This window comes from Bombus bifarius, unplaced genomic scaffold (genome assembly GCF_011952205.1).
Source record: "Bombus bifarius isolate JDL3187 unplaced genomic scaffold, Bbif_JDL3187 scf7180000008265, whole genome shotgun sequence".
Taxonomy (NCBI): domain Eukaryota; kingdom Metazoa; phylum Arthropoda; class Insecta; order Hymenoptera; family Apidae; genus Bombus; species Bombus bifarius.
In genome coordinates, this window is record NW_022884550.1 from 233346 (window position 1) to 249489 (window position 16144).

General features: G+C 29.2%; 4 protein-coding genes across 11 annotated transcripts; 2 read left to right on the plus strand and 2 right to left on the minus strand.

Annotated features, from left to right (window-relative positions):
* The first annotated feature begins 23 nt into the window (after positions 1-23).
* On the plus strand, positions 24-4002 carry LOC117211962 (exostosin-2). Of its 3 annotated transcripts, XM_033456351.1 has the most exons (10): positions 29-899; positions 974-1180; positions 1248-1431; positions 1498-1637; positions 1708-1933; positions 2007-2187; positions 2272-2438; positions 2527-2670; positions 2913-3041; positions 3107-4002. In XM_033456351.1, exons 1-10 carry the CDS (start codon positions 373-375, stop codon positions 3326-3328), a joined length of 2127 nt encoding a protein of 708 aa, XP_033312242.1. In that variant the 5' UTR covers positions 29-372; the 3' UTR covers positions 3329-4002. The 3 variants fall into 3 exon arrangements, with proteins under 3 accessions (XP_033312244.1, XP_033312243.1, XP_033312242.1); XM_033456353.1 differs by lacking the exons at positions 2913-3041; positions 3107-4002 and adding an exon at positions 2728-2890 and having other exon boundaries at positions 24-899; XM_033456352.1 differs by lacking the exon at positions 2527-2670 and having other exon boundaries at positions 25-899; positions 3107-3423.
* Positions 4003-4312: 310 nt separating this feature from the next.
* LOC117211964 (threonine aspartase 1-like) lies at positions 4313-7235 on the minus strand. Of its 2 annotated transcripts, none has more exons than XR_004488370.1 (9): positions 7039-7234; positions 6841-6908; positions 6480-6751; positions 5668-5747; positions 5319-5386; positions 5139-5255; positions 4872-5062; positions 4624-4775; positions 4313-4562 (listed from the first exon to the last, which is right to left on the minus strand). XR_004488370.1 is itself a non-coding variant. In XM_033456356.1 (9 exons), the coding sequence occupies exons 1-9, from the start codon at positions 7076-7078 to the stop codon at positions 4485-4487; spliced, it is 1056 nt and encodes a 351-aa protein (XP_033312247.1). In that variant the 5' UTR covers positions 7079-7235; the 3' UTR covers positions 4313-4484. The 2 variants fall into 2 exon arrangements, 1 of the variants encoding a protein (XP_033312247.1); XM_033456356.1 differs by having other exon boundaries at positions 4882-5062; positions 7039-7235.
* Positions 7236-8128: 893 nt separating this feature from the next.
* On the plus strand, positions 8129-10688 carry LOC117211966 (sentrin-specific protease 1-like). 4 transcript variants are annotated; one of them, XM_033456360.1, is made up of 3 exons: positions 8129-8300; positions 8551-8654; positions 8798-10688. In XM_033456360.1, the coding sequence occupies exon 3, from the start codon at positions 8908-8910 to the stop codon at positions 10603-10605; it is 1698 nt and encodes a 565-aa protein (XP_033312251.1). In that variant the 5' UTR covers positions 8129-8300; positions 8551-8654; positions 8798-8907; the 3' UTR covers positions 10606-10688. The 4 variants fall into 4 exon arrangements, with proteins under 4 accessions (XP_033312251.1, XP_033312250.1, XP_033312249.1 ...); XM_033456359.1 differs by having other exon boundaries at positions 8132-8417; positions 8541-8654; XM_033456358.1 differs by having other exon boundaries at positions 8132-8417.
* Positions 10689-13505: 2817 nt separating this feature from the next.
* On the minus strand, positions 13506-15777 carry LOC117211969. 2 transcript variants are annotated; one of them, XM_033456366.1, is made up of 6 exons: positions 15654-15777; positions 15033-15270; positions 14735-14837; positions 14292-14544; positions 13854-14007; positions 13506-13776 (listed from the first exon to the last, which is right to left on the minus strand). In XM_033456366.1, exons 2-6 carry the CDS (start codon positions 15268-15270, stop codon positions 13592-13594), a joined length of 933 nt encoding a protein of 310 aa, XP_033312257.1. In that variant the 5' UTR covers positions 15654-15777; the 3' UTR covers positions 13506-13591. The 2 variants fall into 2 exon arrangements, with proteins under 2 accessions (XP_033312257.1, XP_033312256.1); XM_033456365.1 differs by having other exon boundaries at positions 14280-14544.
* Between the last annotated feature and the right edge of the window lie 367 nt (positions 15778-16144).

Here is a 16144-nt window from a genome sequence, read left to right on the forward strand (position 1 = left end):
TTTTTACATATGAGATGTAGTATATTATTCATAGATTAGTATAGAGTCTACGATATTAATTTTTTAAAAATAATTATGCACCAAATGTAAACGAGTATTCGAAAATATAACCTCAAAAACAATTTATATTGGCATGTACGCACGCGTGTATGTGTAAATATAAAATTATTTAAGAAGAGATAATAGAAATACTATTATATTGATAGAAAGCCGATTGAACTGATAAAATTAGTGGGTTAAATAGTTAATTGTTTAATGTATCAATATTTGAATTTATAAATGTTAGGATAATTACAAAAAATGACGCCTTATATGATAAAAAACCTTAAACTATCTTAAATTAGTGAGTTTATAGTGGTAATACCAAACAATATGGTATTATCAACAAGAATGTCACATAAAGTGAATAGAATTTCTTATCACTATCACAATGTTTTTGTTGTATGTTTATTAATATTTACATTGTTTATAATTTTAATTACTACATATCATATCTTTAAATTTGGGAGTACACAAAAACGCTCTGTATATAATGCTATTATTCTTAACGACTTACAATCATTGCCAATTCAAGTAATTGATGAAGATCTTCCAGTGGCAGATACTACAAATATTTCTTGCACATACTTTAGTTGTTTTAATGTTTATCGCTGTGGTAGTCAAGGAAATAAACTTTTAGTATATGTCTATCCCCCAAAAATGTATGTAGATTCCTTGGGAAGGCCTATAACAAATCAAATAACAAAAGAATTTTATCAAATTTTAAATACTATTATTTCAAGTAAATTTTATACACCAAATCCATATGAAGCATGTATTTTCATTCCTTCAATTGATACATTAAATCAAAATAGATTAAAATTACAAGAAGTTTCGCAAGCCTTGAAAGCATTGCCATTGTAAGGTTCATTTTATTTCATATACATTTGAATAAACAATGTATGATATTTGTAATTCATTGCTTATATTTCAGCTGGAATAATGGAGAAAATCATTTAATATTTAATATGGTACCTGGAAGTGTACCTGATTACAATACAGTCATTGATGTACCTATTGGAAAAGCAATGATTGCAGGTGCAGGAATGTCATCATTAACATATAGATCTGATTTTGATATCAGTTTACCAGTATATAGCTCTCTTGTGGATAATCTTAAACCAAATTCTAATAATATAAGGTAATAAAATATTTTTAAAAATTCTCTTTTATTTATTTAAAATAATAAATATGTACATATATTCTAGACCATGGTTAGTTATTTCATCTCAAATGAACATTAATTCTGCATTTGAACAAGATTTATTGGAAGTTAAATCTCTGTCGCCAAAGGATATCTTAATATTAGGTACATGTTTGCATTATAGTTCTATGAACAGTGCAATTCGGTGTGCAGGAGAAGACGTTTATAAGTATCCTAATGTGCTTCAAGTATGTAAGATTGTAATGACTGCTATAATTAAAACAATATTTGTTTACTATATCTATTACTGTTAGACAGCAACATTTTGTCTAGTAATTCGAGGTGCAAGACTTGGCCAGAGCACACTTTTAGAATGTATGGCAGCAGGTTCTATACCTATAATTATAGCTGATTCTCTTACAATGCCTTATCATGGGATAATTGATTGGAGTAGGTAAGAGGTAATTAATTATATATTAGCTGTTTTTAAAAAGATGTTACAAATAAATATATTCTTTATTTAGGGCTGCTATATTTGTACGTGAAGTCGATATCTTATCAATAATATCAGTTTTAAAAAAGATATCTCCACAACGAATTATAGAACTTCAAGAACAAGGTGCATGGCTTTATGAAAAATATTTTATGTCTGTGGAAAAAATAACAGAAACTGCATTGGAAATACTCGCAGATCGTGTATTTCCACATTTAGCTAGAGATTATACATTTTGGAATATACCATCTCATACAGAAAGTATAAACTATAATAATTAATAAGTGACTAATAAATCAGATTATAACTATTATTTTATTATAAATGTAGGATATTATGTCTCCGCTGTTTCTACCAATTACTGCGCCAAAAACTCGAGGATTTACTGCTGTAATTCTGACGTACGACAGATTGGAATTGTTATTTCTTTTAATTAATAAACTTGTTAAAGTACCAAGCTTGTCTAAAGTTCTAGTTATATGGAATAATCAACAGAAAGATCCTCCACATTGTAAATTTTTATTTTTTATATTAATATTATTTTATGTGTTTCTTTGGTCTGATGGTTTCTAAAAATTTTGTTTATGTATTACAGCATCTAGATGGCCAAAGTTAAATAAACCATTAAAAGTTATACAAACAAAGGAAAATAAACTATCCAACAGATTTTATCCTTATGATGAAATTGAAACTGAAGCAGTTCTATCAATAGATGATGATATTATTATGTTAACTGCTGATGAAGTAGAATTTGCTTATGAGGTATGTCTACTACATTTAAAAGTCAATTTTTAAAAAATTATATAAAATTAAAAAAGTAAAAATAATAATACATATGAGTAATTATTAGGTATGGAGAGAGTTTCCAGACCGAATAGTTGGTTTTCCATCTAGAATTCATATGTGGGATAATGGAACAAATTGTTGGAAATACGAAAGTGAATGGACTAATAGTATTTCTATGGTTTTAACTGGAGCTGCATTTCATCATAAAGTAATATAACACGTATTTTATTAGAAAGACTTAGAGTCCAATATATTTCTATTTCAGACCCCAGAAATATAATTTCTTAACTCTTGGACTTTGTTATTCCTTCCTGAAAAAGATATTTCCAACATAAATTTCCTGCATTCCTATGTTTCCGGATATAAGTTTCTAAGAAAATTAAGTATAATTTAGATTCTATTTGTAACTCAATATATTAGATCATGTTAATATTTTGAATAATATTTCAGTATTGGAATTATATGTATACCACTGCTATGCCCGGTGATATAAAAGAATGGGTTGATGAACATATGAATTGTGAGGACATAGCCATGAATTTTTTAGTAGCAAATATCACAAGAAAAGCACCCATAAAAGTAAGTGTATTACAATTTTTTTAATTTGAGATAAATAATATATTAAATACTTAATATTATCATAGGTGACACCAAAAAAGAAATTTCGATGCCCGGAATGCACAAATACTGAAATGTTGTCTGCAGATTTAACACATATGGTAGAACGTACACAATGTATAAATAGATTTTCTTCAATTTATGGCACAATGCCGTTACAGTCAGTTGAATTCCGAGCAGATCCGGTTTTATTCAAAGATATATTTCCCGAAAAACTCAAAAGATTCAACGATATTGGAAGTTTATAAACATTTATCCATTCTAAAATATAATAATAGAGATCTTTCTAATATTAAAATAATTTATAAACAAGATACTATACGAACAGTTGCAAATGCATTTTAAAAATGAAATATGAAATTAGTATGAAATAGACAATTTATTGAAACATGTCTGAGTTTATTATATCAATAATAGATAGGTAGATGTATATTTGGTGATTGTTATGTAGTTATATATGTAGATAATATTTGAAACAGAAATTCGTGGTTTTAGAAACCAGGATAGTTAGAGTTTTCGAAAAATATATTAATTTGAAAATATCAGGATTTCTTCAAAAAGGAACGACTGATCTTATATTCTTTTTATGTGATCTGATCTTATATATATTTATATCTAGAAAAATTGCTGTACCTTTTGATTAATAAATTAGTAGAACTCAAAATACGTATAGATTATAAGAATAAAAAAACATAAGTGTTAACCATTTATTTCTTACTAATTTAATGTATGTATGAGATGTCGTATCTTAATGTTAATAGAAAGAAAAGTATATAAGAATATAAAAGAAGAATTATGTAAGTACAACGTATAACGCCTATTTTGATCTTTATGTGCGTAAACCTATATAAATGTAGAACGGATGATGCTTATAATATCAATCATTCAATATATTTTTTGCTATTATCAGACGCAACGAAAATACTAAAAATGCTCTCCTATTAAGTGAAAAATTGTTACATTATACAATTATTTTTAAACTGTAAGTTAAACAAATTGTGTTAGGCATTGGATCATATTTCTAAAAGATATATGACAATTATTTTTATTGTTCTTTGTTAATTGTTTCTTTCTTTATCTTCTTTTTTAATTATCATCTTTTAACTTATATTTTTTATTACAGCATTAAACATATACGTTATACTTCATAAAATAAGTTCTTTTTTTTGTATATCTAAAATTGCTTATAATATGTATGAGGTAGGTATGTAATATTATATAATATTATGTAATATTATGTATGAAAAACTACTTTATTAACCAGCTTTGAACAGATTTTTTTGTATGCTACATGAAAGTAAGAAATAATTTACATTTTATAAAAAAACCTACATATTGACATTATTGTATATTATTTTTTATGTAATAACATAATTTAACATGAATCATAAATCCATTAACATGTTATGTAATTTTGAAACAGATTCCTTCGACAGTTGCTTTCTTGCCAACTTCATGAGATGGGAGAACAGCCATATGACTCTGAAAAATTATAAATATAATATTTACATCTCTTTTTATTTTGAATAATAACCAATCATACCATTGGTGTTTGTTCATTTGAATTCATGTAACCTATTATCATTGAATTTGTAGAATGACTCCAAAGGAAATCTCCTACTCCTTCTTGGGCTGCATATCGAATAGCAATAACACCTCCAAGTTTCTGTTCAAGTCCACATAAAAATTTCGAATCTGAAAGAAATTTTTCTTTATTTATAATAACCTTTAGTTTATTCTTTCTAATATAAAAGATTTGTTGGCACTGGAAGATATTGATAAAGTAGTTACGAGTTTTCACCAATAAAATCAGCTTTCATAGAATGGTATAAGTTGATAATAGGACAAGAATTATGTGATATAGCTTCTGCAGTTGTTCGTGCTAGCAAAGTGCGAATGAGATGTTCGCCACAGCCTGATGTGCTTGTTCCTATAGAATATTTGTCTTTATATGCCCATGTTCCACATCCCCACATTCCTGCCTTAATGTCATAGTTCAATAGTATTATTATTACATCTGCAACCAATGCTGATAATAAAAAATAGAAAATGTTGTACCTGCCCTACTCTTCCTGGATATTTTAAAATAATACCACCACTAGAACAAGCTCCAGCAATATTTCCTTCTTTATCAACACATATTGCACCAACTGTATCCATTCTTTGTTTAGTATACTAAACCATTAAATTAATTTAAGATTATATAATAATGTACAAAGATATTGAAAAGTAATTTACCTTGTGAACATCTATATCAGAACTTTCTATTTTTCTTTTATAATGTTTATACATCTTCTGTGCTTTTGCTAAAAATTATAACAGAATATTAATTTATTAATTAAAATTAATGGGAATATATATAAATATAAAAAATATTTGTCATAAACATTTAAATTTTCATATAATAAAAGTTCCTAAAAGTTCCTTTTTTATCACCCTGAATAATAATTATCCTGAATTATATATAATATTTCAATATTTTACTCCAGACATAAAACACAAAACAGTATGTTTATAAATAGCTAACATTTATAAACATAACTATAGAAAAATCATAAGCGAATGTGTTAAATTAATTGTTACATACTTGAAATTAGTTGTTCTGGTGGTAATGTTTGTATTCCCATTTCTTGTGCCCATACATGTGCACCATTCCCAACTAAAAAACTGATATCATAAAATGAATTTTTTTAAATTATTATTATTATTATTACATCATAAATTTACTTTTATTTCTTATTTTAAATTTTTATAATATTGGCGTTGTTGAATTTATAGAAAAAGTGTCTTATTGGTAAAATTTATTTTAATCATTTTTTTATATATATAAACAGTAGGAAAAATAAAAAGAATAAGCAGTTGAATAAAAAGCAGTTGAAAATAAGAATAAGACCTTCAAAGAATAAAAATCATCCAAAAAATAGACAAGTTGAAGAAGGATTTTAATATAAAATGGAGACACTGACATTTATGTTTTATCATGTATTGTCACTAAAAGAGAGAAATTTATTTAGGTCACATTAAAGACGGAGATGAGACAGACGTTCTTTCTTTTTATGTATTTCTTGGTATCATGGCTTTACATCATACAACAACATTGCCAAACTTGAAACGCAATCCGTTTTAGAATTAAAATATCAATGAAAAATTACACATATGTATAGCTTAATGAACAATTTATATTAAGAATATTAAAGTATTTTTATAAATGCTATTAAGTTCCTAAAGCTTTTCTCCATTTTTCCTCTTCTTTAGATTTTTTATTTTTCTGAAAGTTATTCAGGCTGTTCATGTTTTTTATTTTTGCTATTGTTTATATATATACATGAAGCAATTAGAACAGATGCCATCAAACTCTGGCTGCTTTACTGCAAGTTGACCTCAGCTTTTAATATTTACCTTGGTGGAATCCTACCATATGCAATTTTAATTGACTGATATTCGCAAAGTCGTTTTGCCAATGAAACAGGATTTTTTATTCCACTAACTGCACCAACTGCTCCAAATTGTAATGTAGTACCATCCATTACACTTGCATCACATTCTACTGCTCCTTCCAATGTGAGATTTGACCCAAATCCAGCATTGGTTAAAGGAGAGTTTTCTAATACTATTACAGTTTCTACCACAGCATCTAATGAACTACCACCAGCCTTTAAATTTTGTATGCCCTTTAAAAATATTGTTATTTATTAAATTGCCTAGGATTGTACCATATAATATATTAAAATATATTAAAATATAAGTAAAAATAATTTACAGCTTTGCATGCTTGACGGCATAGTTTCCGATATTTTTCTTTAAGAGCTTCTGAATGTCGTCCTGCTCCTAATAAAATATATATTATTATAATATTATAAATATAAACATTTCATTTAATTAAGATCAATTTGTTTAGTTCTGTTATACTTGTGCTCAGATGTTTCATTTTATATGTTTTAAGTAAATAATAACATACCCACATGGACAGCAATAAATCCTTCATTAACATTACTCATTATATGAAATGAGTTCTGTACTGTTACTATATCTTTATCTTTTTTACAATTACGACTTATCAAATATATTGTTTATACAGTGATTGTAAATATATGAAGACCTCTAAATCATATTATGTTTAACTTATATTTTAAAGGCTTACATGCATACATATGTACGTACGTACGTACATACATACATTTATATATATATGTGCGCGCGCGCGCGTGTGTGTGTGTATATATATATATATATGATAACCTATCTAATTACTATCTTTCTGCGAGTAACAGTACTGAATAATGATAAGATTTTGCATTATCTGAAAGAATACAAAAGAATCATGAAATTACTCATAAATATAAAATATGAAGTTATGTTTAAAAAACGCATGCGTATATATACTATATAACTATGACTTTATACAACTAACTTACATATGTATATGTATATCTTTTTATAACTTAGTTATGTTAAAATAATACAAAAATATATCTTTCCATCAATATTATTATTTATAATTAAATGAAATTATGATTTTTATATGAATAAATTCGATAGGATTATTACGTATTTCGTGCTCATCTAAGGATTTATTTTATGTGGATTGGTACCTATGGAGCGTAAAACATTTACTAGTTAGAACGCGTGAAAATTTTAAAACTGTTAGCTAACTGTTCAAGATACAAAAATTCTTTTCTTTTTGAAAGTTATGCTCCAGTTTTTCTTCATGCTTTTAGGATCCTCCTTCCAGATTTCTATTATTCAGTACTGGATCAGATTTTGTGTAACTAATCGAAAATTTTCTTTCCAGTTAAATTAACATCCAACCAAATTCTCAGTTTTTTGAATAGGGTATTTCCTGCTTTTTGAATTATAACTTTTTTCATATCATGTCATACGTATTGAATATTTGAATATTTTCATATTTAATGTGTGTATATGTACATATATATACATACATATATGTATGTACAAATCACAGTCATATGACCATAGACAATTTTAAATTTCGCTCCTAATTTACATATCGATATCGCTAGGTATAAATACATTAAAACTAAGTTCACGTAATAATTTAACAAAGAAAGGAAATCAAATGTGTAGTTCTTGAAAGTGACACCGAAGGGCGTAAATTTTTCCATGAAATACGCGGGAGTTGTCAATCCATATTCTGTGTTATTACAATGGAATTAAACACACGGTTTATTAGTATACTTGGTGTTTAAATTTGGATGTGAAGTACATAGCGTTAGGTGTAGAATTTTTTTATATTTCTTTGGAATTTTACAAAATTTATAATGCCGGTTATTAACATGAAACCCCAAACTTTAAAATAATAAATCAAATTAATTATAGGTACAGTTGCATTCTGTGATTTATATGTAATCATACTTTTCATTTACAATTAATGATTTATGCTTAAATATTTTTTCTATATTTATTTATTTTGATATTAAAATATCTCAAGTAATCTTAAAGATTATTTTAGGTTATTTGAATCAACAATTCTGACGTAGCGGTTATCAATCTCAATCTTCATGCATATGCACACACGTATATATACAGATATATATATTTTTATCTGCATACATTGTAAGTATTACATTTAACAATTTTTCTCTTTTTATACATTATATACTTACTTGTATATCCTATTATATTATATTATATTATATTATATTACTATTGCACGTTAGTTCACTACATGACTGATGAAAATTTGATAAAATTTTCAGAATTATATGAGAAACAATAAAAGATACATCATTTACAATATATTGAATGGCCATATTAGTAAAAGACAGTTGGATTTTGTGCTACAAGCAATTGTTTTTTTACAACAATCATGATATTCGACTTTCTGAAAAAATTTTTTGGGTGGGTAGATGAAGCACCTAGAAAACGTAGAGTTTCATTTAGTTCAGAAAAAGAATTTGTTACTCCTAAAAAACATCGTTGTGATTACGATATCATTAATGTGGAGGAAGAACCCATTGAAATTAAAGATGACAGCGATGGCGATATTCAAGATATTTCTAAAGATAAATATTCTCCTATTAAATCATCTAGTAGATTAAATGGTACATGTAATAGTAGAGACAAGTCACTGACATGTTGTCCATCAACCTTTTCCTCATCAAAATCACAGCAATGTTATGATAAAGCAAGTATGGGACATTCTAGTAATAAAAGTGATAGAGGACAAAATGTTGTACCACATCAACAATGTTCAACATTATTTAAAACTCATCGTCTAAGAGAAAAAAATCAGTATGAAGAGTTATTACAGAATTTTTTCCCACGTAGGATAGATGTTATATGTGATAAACATGAAGATAAAAGATCTAGACAGAAACCAATAGAAGTAATAGATTTAGATAAATCTGGTTCTTCGTCTCCTTTTCCTAAAACTCAGCCAGCTTATAGAAAACATGATAGAACGTTACAAATGCATTGGACTATTCCAATTAGAGAAAAAAAAGGTAGAGAAATAATTATCAATGTAGATAATGACGAGAAAGAAAGGACAATACATTCCATTCACAATGAGACACAATGTCCTAAAAAAGATACGGCTGTCGCAAAATTTGCACAAAATAAATATCCTGAATGTATAACTACAAACACCTTAAGAGATCGATTAGCAGCAAAAGCTGTAATGAGAGAGGATTTTGTACCTCAAGTAACAAAAAGATATGACGAACGAATCGAACAACGTCATAAAGAAGCAGAGGAGCTTAAAAGAATGACCTGTGTTTTGTCTAAACATAATCGTTTAGCAAGAGAAGCTGCACTAGAAGAACATCTAGCACGATCTATAAGATTATGTGAGGCTGTTTTGGAAAGAGAAAAATTAGAAGAGCCAGAATTACCTACTTTAACGGAGGAAATGATGCAAGAAGTAAGAAATGCTCTTATTTCTCGACCTTCAGATGAAGTTCTTGTTGAAGGATTTGGTTTAGGAATAACAAGAAGAGATATTCATACATTAGCTGATTTGAATTGGCTAAACGACGAAGTAATAAATTTTTATATGAATTTATTAATAGCCAGAAGTAATAGTAATGATAAATATCCAAAAGTACATGCTATGAATACGTTTTTTTATCCAAAATTAATCTCAGGTGGACATTCATCCTTAAGAAGATGGACTAGAAAAATTGATATTTTTTCACAGGATATTATAGTTGTTCCTATACATTTAGGCATTCATTGGTGTATGTCAATAATCGATTTTCGGGACAAGTCTATTCGTTATTATGACAGTATGGGTGGCAACAACTCCAAGTGTCTGTCAGCATTACGACAATATTTGGAAGATGAAAGTTTGGATAAAAAGAAGCAAACTTATGATACCAGTAGCTGGAAATTAGAGTGTGCCAAAAATATCCCACAACAAATGAATGGCAGTGACTGTGGAGTCTTCTCTTGTATGTTTGCTGAATATATTTGTGGAAATAAAAAGATCACGTTTACACAGCAGGATATGCCATATTTTCGAAATAAGATGATTTATGAAATACTGAAGTCCAAGCTTTTATAAAAAAAGATATTTATTTAAACAATTACTGACAATGTATAAGCAGAATAACTTACAATAACTTCCAAAAATTACAAAATATTTTAGCATAAAAGAGTTTACTACTGGGTAGAATATTCTAAAGACATTCTGAGAATATTCTGTAAACATTTATATGGAAAAGTAATGTTATTCATATTATTACTATAGTATTTAAAAGAGTTCCACAGTATAATCTTTTTTTTTGTAGTATCATATTTGTTTAAAAGTGGAATGTTAATTTCTTTTTTCAATGTAAAGAATAACAGTAATTTGTTAACACAAATTGAAAAAATAATGTCATAATAAATGGCATTTCCTTTTAATAGGAATCACATTTATTTTAATAACAAAATTTATCAGTAAAAAGTGTAATATTTAGTTACTGCATATTCTTTATACAAAAATAAGAAGCTGTAATGTAATGCTTTATTTCGAATAAATTTAAAATTATAAAATTACTTATATACAGATATATTTTACGTTTGAAACTATTTATATAATAAGAACTAAGTTTTCTAATTATAGTTTTATTTTATAAACACTTTATTTCAGTATTTAAGCCTGACTCATATTTTAAACAATATCGAGTTGTAAATTTGACTGTCCATATGTACATATTGTGAGTTTCATTCATATATAAATGTAGTATCGTGGATGAAAGGCCTAAGAGATATCGGGCGAACTATAAACAATGTCGCGAGAAAGCCGACAGTCCCAACAATGTATCGTCGGTCCTTCAATCGAATAATTTCGCGGAAAAGGCCTGCGTGACCCTGGCCACGAGCGATTACGGAACACGTGCGTGGTGGGATTTAGATAAAAGACAAAGGGATGCTAAGGGAGAAAGACAAATTAACAGTCAGAGTGCTAGTTGAGAAGTCAGAGAGTGTTAATTGCGTTGTCGAGAGAGTGTAGTCTGCGTGAGAGAGAGAGAGAGAGAGAGAGAGCGTTGAATTCGTGGTGACAAGAGTTGCAAATTAACTATCTACTTGTCTTAATTATAATACGTTATTATGATTAATTCACGTTAAAGAACCATCGTTTCCTGTTTAACCAACATTTGTTTAATCCATTTATTGTAAATAAACTAATTGTAGTAAAGATCCTACATAAATGTATACTTATATGAAATGTGGTAGATTTACAAAACACTAATATGTTAAATCAATCTGGTTTTTATATAAAATCAAAATTTACAGGGAATTTGTTAATACTTAATACATACAAAAATATTTACATATTATCTTCTTTGTTTAACTATATCTGAGTTCCTAACTGTAATAAATTAATATTATGAAAATGTTCGTGAAAATGATAAAATTTTATTGGCCAAAATAAAATATACATGGATGTATGAAATAAGATTAATTTTTACATACATCCCTAAATTTTATTAGATATATGATATTTCATACACAATACAAATTTAACATATATAGAATGTTATATATCTAAATATACTAACTCGATCACATTACTATGATTTCAATTTTTTAATTGGTTAAAGAAAAAAGTATATATTAGGTGAAGTAAAAAGTTCTGAGCGCTTTTTCGCTTTATTTCGACGATGAAATTAACATAGTCAAGATTATTCGATTTAGATTAAATATGCGCCGTTTTGTTCGATTACTTTTGTCCATTTTGAAGGCAATTTCATAATTCCGCGGTTGAAGAAGTCCTCGTCCCTATTGGTAAAAAACTTGACCAGCTCATTTTCACAAGCCTCTCTTGAGGCCAGTTTTGTACCATCAAGAAAATTTTGCAAAAACTTAAAAAGGTGATAATCGCTTGGTGCCAGGTCTGGACTGTACGGCGGATGCGATAGAACCTCCCAGCCAAGCTCTCGGAGCTTCTGACGCGTCGTTAAAGATGTGTGCGGCCTGGCGTTGTCTTGATGGAACACAACACCTTTCCTATTGGCCAATTCTGGCCGCTTCTGGTCGATCGCCTGCTTCAGTCTGGTCAGTTGTTGACAATAGAGGTCCGAATTAAGTGTTTGCCCCGATGGGAGCAGCTCATAATGGATGATTCCCTTCCAATCCCACCAAACACACAATAAAACCTTCTTGGCCGTTAATCCACGCTTGGCGATCGTTTGGGCCGGCCCACCGCGATTGGACCACGATCTTTTTCGGCTGTTGTTCTCGTATGTGACCCATTTTACATCGCCAGTCACCATCCGCTTCAAAAATGGGTCGATTTCGTTACGTCTCAACAAAGAATCGCAGGCATCAATTCGGTCCAAAAGGTTCTTTTGCGTCAATTCATGTGGCACCCATACGTCGAGCTTCTTCTTGAGACCAGCCTTATGCAAATGGTTCCAAACGGTTTTCTGGCTAATCTTCAGTTCCTGGGCAATGGAATAAGTGCTCACATGCCGGTCCGACTCGACGATTTCCATGATTTTATCCACATTTTCGACGATTGGCCTACCAGAGCGTGCCTCATCTTCGACGTCCATATTACCAGAACGGAATCGTTGGAACCACCGCTTTGCTGTTGCATTCGATACTGTACTGGGTCCATAAACAGCACAAATTTTTTTGGCCGCCTGCTCCGCCTTTTCACCTTGGTCGTAGTGGTACTGAAGAATGTATCGAATTTTCTCTTTTTTTATCTCCATTTTCGAACGCTGTAACACACAACTGGCTTCACCGAACACAAAACTGACAAAGAACCTTTTTGATGCGTAATATCACCTTGAAATCGGTGTATACTATGACTCGATGCGATGTGCACATCGTGAGATATGGCTCACTAAAGACATCTAGCGAAAAACGCTCAGAACTTTTTACTTTATAATTTACATATACCGGCTAACGACTAGGTCGCTTTAATTTGACTGGCAGTTATTTCTTATTTATAATGACTAGGTGTAAAGGTAATGTATACAAAATGTACTGTTGTTTATGTCGCTTATTGTATAAGCCTTTAAATATGTATGTATAACAAAGATTGGACGTAAAACTTATATAGTAGGAATATATGTAGATGATGTGATACTACTTCTTAATAAAGTATCTGTAGCTTGTGGTGTAGCAGATCCTTTACGAGAGGAACGTTTATGAGGGTGAAGATTAAGGGGTGGTAAATTTGGATGTTCGATTCGTGTCGGCGAACTGACGCGTGGGCGCGATGTTCCTCTTTGTATACCTATAATCAAAATCAAAATTAAATTACAGATGCGCTAATTATATTTATCAATAAAAATGTGAGCATTAAAACATTGCCTGGATCATTCGACTCCAAAACATCATTGAGCTGATAATAGTCAGTCTTTATTAACGAAGGTTCTTCGTAATCTACAAACGCAGTGTTATCAAAGGCTTTGTCGTCCTTCAGGCGATTTTGAATCGGGGTAGTTACCGGTGGATCTGCGTAAGTCTGCAAAATCAATAATCTATCTTCAGATATTTTAAATGTTTCCTTACTTCATTCAAGGAATATACAATTTTTTTTTAATAAATAATTGTACGTTCTTCCTTTATTCTTACATTAGTCAGCGTATATTGTTTCTGTTTTATCATTGTTTAGAATTGCAATTGTTTTTCACTATCGATAGTTTATTCGATTTATTCCAATTGTAACAAAATTTTTTTGGAATCGTGTATGTGAATGAAAGTATAACTACGTATACAAACGTAATATTAAATTGCCTTAAGTTTTACATGTTCAGTTGGCGTAGTTGAACAGGCACGCTTATGGAATTGTCCACCGCCAATGGTTTCATAGGTATGTTCCTCTAGATAGTGTCTGGTGGTACCCCGTGGTGTCAGAGTAGCCCACATAACACGGCTATCTTGCATAGTATCAGTTGCACAGGGATAAAGAACAGCTTCGTTTTGAATCCTCCCATTTTTTGCTTGTATACCAGATGTTGTGTTTGGTATGGAAATTACGCCGCTCTTGCCACTTCTATTGCTGTAGAGTAAAAGTTTATTGTTATTCTATATATTGTTTTGGTTATAAAATTTATTCACTCGATATATATTTCGTAAAATATAGTCATGATTTAATATTTTATTTGCATATTCAATTTCTATTTAACTGATAATTTTGATTGTTCTCTATCTTATTATTCTTAAAAAATAAATAATGGAAGGAGACTTACAATTTGCATTTCAAGAGTAATATCGCCAGAATGATGCCTATGAAAATTACACCGATACAGGAGAATATTAGAACCAGCAACCATGTATCGTCAAATACTGTTCCTAAAAATGTAATGAATTATATATATTTATTTATCCTTAGACATAGCACGTATTTTTTCGTTCTGACCATTTTTTAAAATTGAAAATGTTTAAAATATAACATGATAGAACATCGAATTATAAATACAAATAAATAAATTGATTGAACGAGTATAAATAAGTGAGTGTAAAATAATTATAGATTTCATAGTAGACCTTGTTGAGGCATTTCTATGTATTGAACACCTTCGGAGCGGCGATCGCAGAAATGTTTACAAGGGCTGTCATTGAGATGAGGTGGAAACGATAATAAATCCGTGTGCGGATAAAAGTCGGAACTTTGTTGGAGAATCGCTGGGAACGGCGGTGGCGGTATATGAAGAATATCAGGCGGTGGTTCGAGTGTGCAAGTCGCACAACCCGAATTATTCATTGTTAAATCAAAACCTCTCATCTATCATTAACATTACAGAAATAGTTAATTAATAATGACTAATTTTCATTGTATGGTTAAGCGAAACGAAATTTGTTTAAATCACTTATTCTTTGCTTGATTAATTATATTTTTAATTTACTTAAAAGGAACAATATGAGGTAAACATTTATTATATATTTAACAAGATGATAATTATTTGATATTTATAATGTTATTATATTTCATTTACTCTTTGCTTTTTCTGTCATTAATCAACACCTTTGATTCCTAATGTTGGTTTTTATATTATCGTCAATTTAATTGAAAAAATAGGTGAACGATAAAAACAATATCATATGCATTGTCTTATTTATTTTTAAGTACGAAGAAAACAATAATAACACTGAAAAGTACATTCTCACCGTTAAACAACACCCTCGTATGAAAGTACCATTAGAACGACTACTGGCTCCTCCGGAAGAAAAGCGCACGCGTTGTCGTATTGAACGGCGGAGAAAATTTCTTCAGCCAGTCTACTCCTTGCGCCTGTAACAATAACAATAATATCATTTAATTTATTCATGCAATAATGTTCTACGTATAATGTACATGTATGATTTTAAAAAAATTAATGATGTTATCTTTATCAATCGTAATTAAACTATGTCTTTCATATTATTAAAAAAGTAAAATATATTATATTATTTAGAATTATTCGCTTAATGTATTTTATCGCATATTTACAGGAGATTATTGCGTAGCCGCAATATTTAAAGTTTAGAAAAAGGTACAGTGTATTAAGATACAATTTCAAAGTATTATATGTATGTACAATGTATATAGAGAGAGAATTATATATTACACATTAAAATTTTATAGTATTTAATAATTGTATGTATACTGCATATAATAA

What these genes read in the sequence shown, in the direction of transcription:
- LOC117211962 (XM_033456351.1), top strand. Translation starts at nt 373, where the DNA reads ATGGTATTATCAACAAGAATGTCACATAAAGTGAATAGAATTTCTTAT. An exon ending in AGTATCCTAATGTGCTTCAA is followed by an intron (nt 1,432 to 1,497) that starts GTATGTAAGATT and finishes TATTACTGTTAG; the next exon opens with ACAGCAACATTTTGTCTAGT. An exon ending in ACAGAAAGATCCTCCACATT is followed by an intron (nt 2,188 to 2,271) that starts GTAAATTTTTAT and finishes TATGTATTACAG; the next exon opens with CATCTAGATGGCCAAAGTTA.
- LOC117211964 (XM_033456356.1), bottom strand. Translation starts at nt 7,078, where the DNA reads ATGAGTAATGTTAATGAAGGATTTATTGCTGTCCATGTGG. An exon ending in ACCAGAACAACTAATTTCAA is followed by an intron (nt 5,387 to 5,667) that starts GTATGTAACAAT and finishes TATAATTTTTAG; the next exon opens with CAAAAGCACAGAAGATGTAT. An exon ending in ATCCAGGAAGAGTAGGGCAG is followed by an intron (nt 5,063 to 5,138) that starts GTACAACATTTT and finishes TATGACATTAAG; the next exon opens with GCAGGAATGTGGGGATGTGG.
- LOC117211966 (XM_033456360.1), top strand. Translation starts at nt 8,908, where the DNA reads ATGATATTCGACTTTCTGAAAAAATTTTTTGGGTGGGTAGATGAAGCA.
- LOC117211969 (XM_033456365.1), bottom strand. Translation starts at nt 15,270, where the DNA reads ATGAGAGGTTTTGATTTAACAATGAATAATTCGGGTTGTGCGACTTGC. An exon ending in TTACTCTTGAAATGCAAATT is followed by an intron (nt 14,545 to 14,734) that starts GTAAGTCTCCTT and finishes TTTACTCTACAG; the next exon opens with CAATAGAAGTGGCAAGAGCG. An exon ending in CTGAACATGTAAAACTTAAG is followed by an intron (nt 14,008 to 14,279) that starts GCAATTTAATAT and finishes TTGATTTTGCAG; the next exon opens with ACTTACGCAGATCCACCGGT.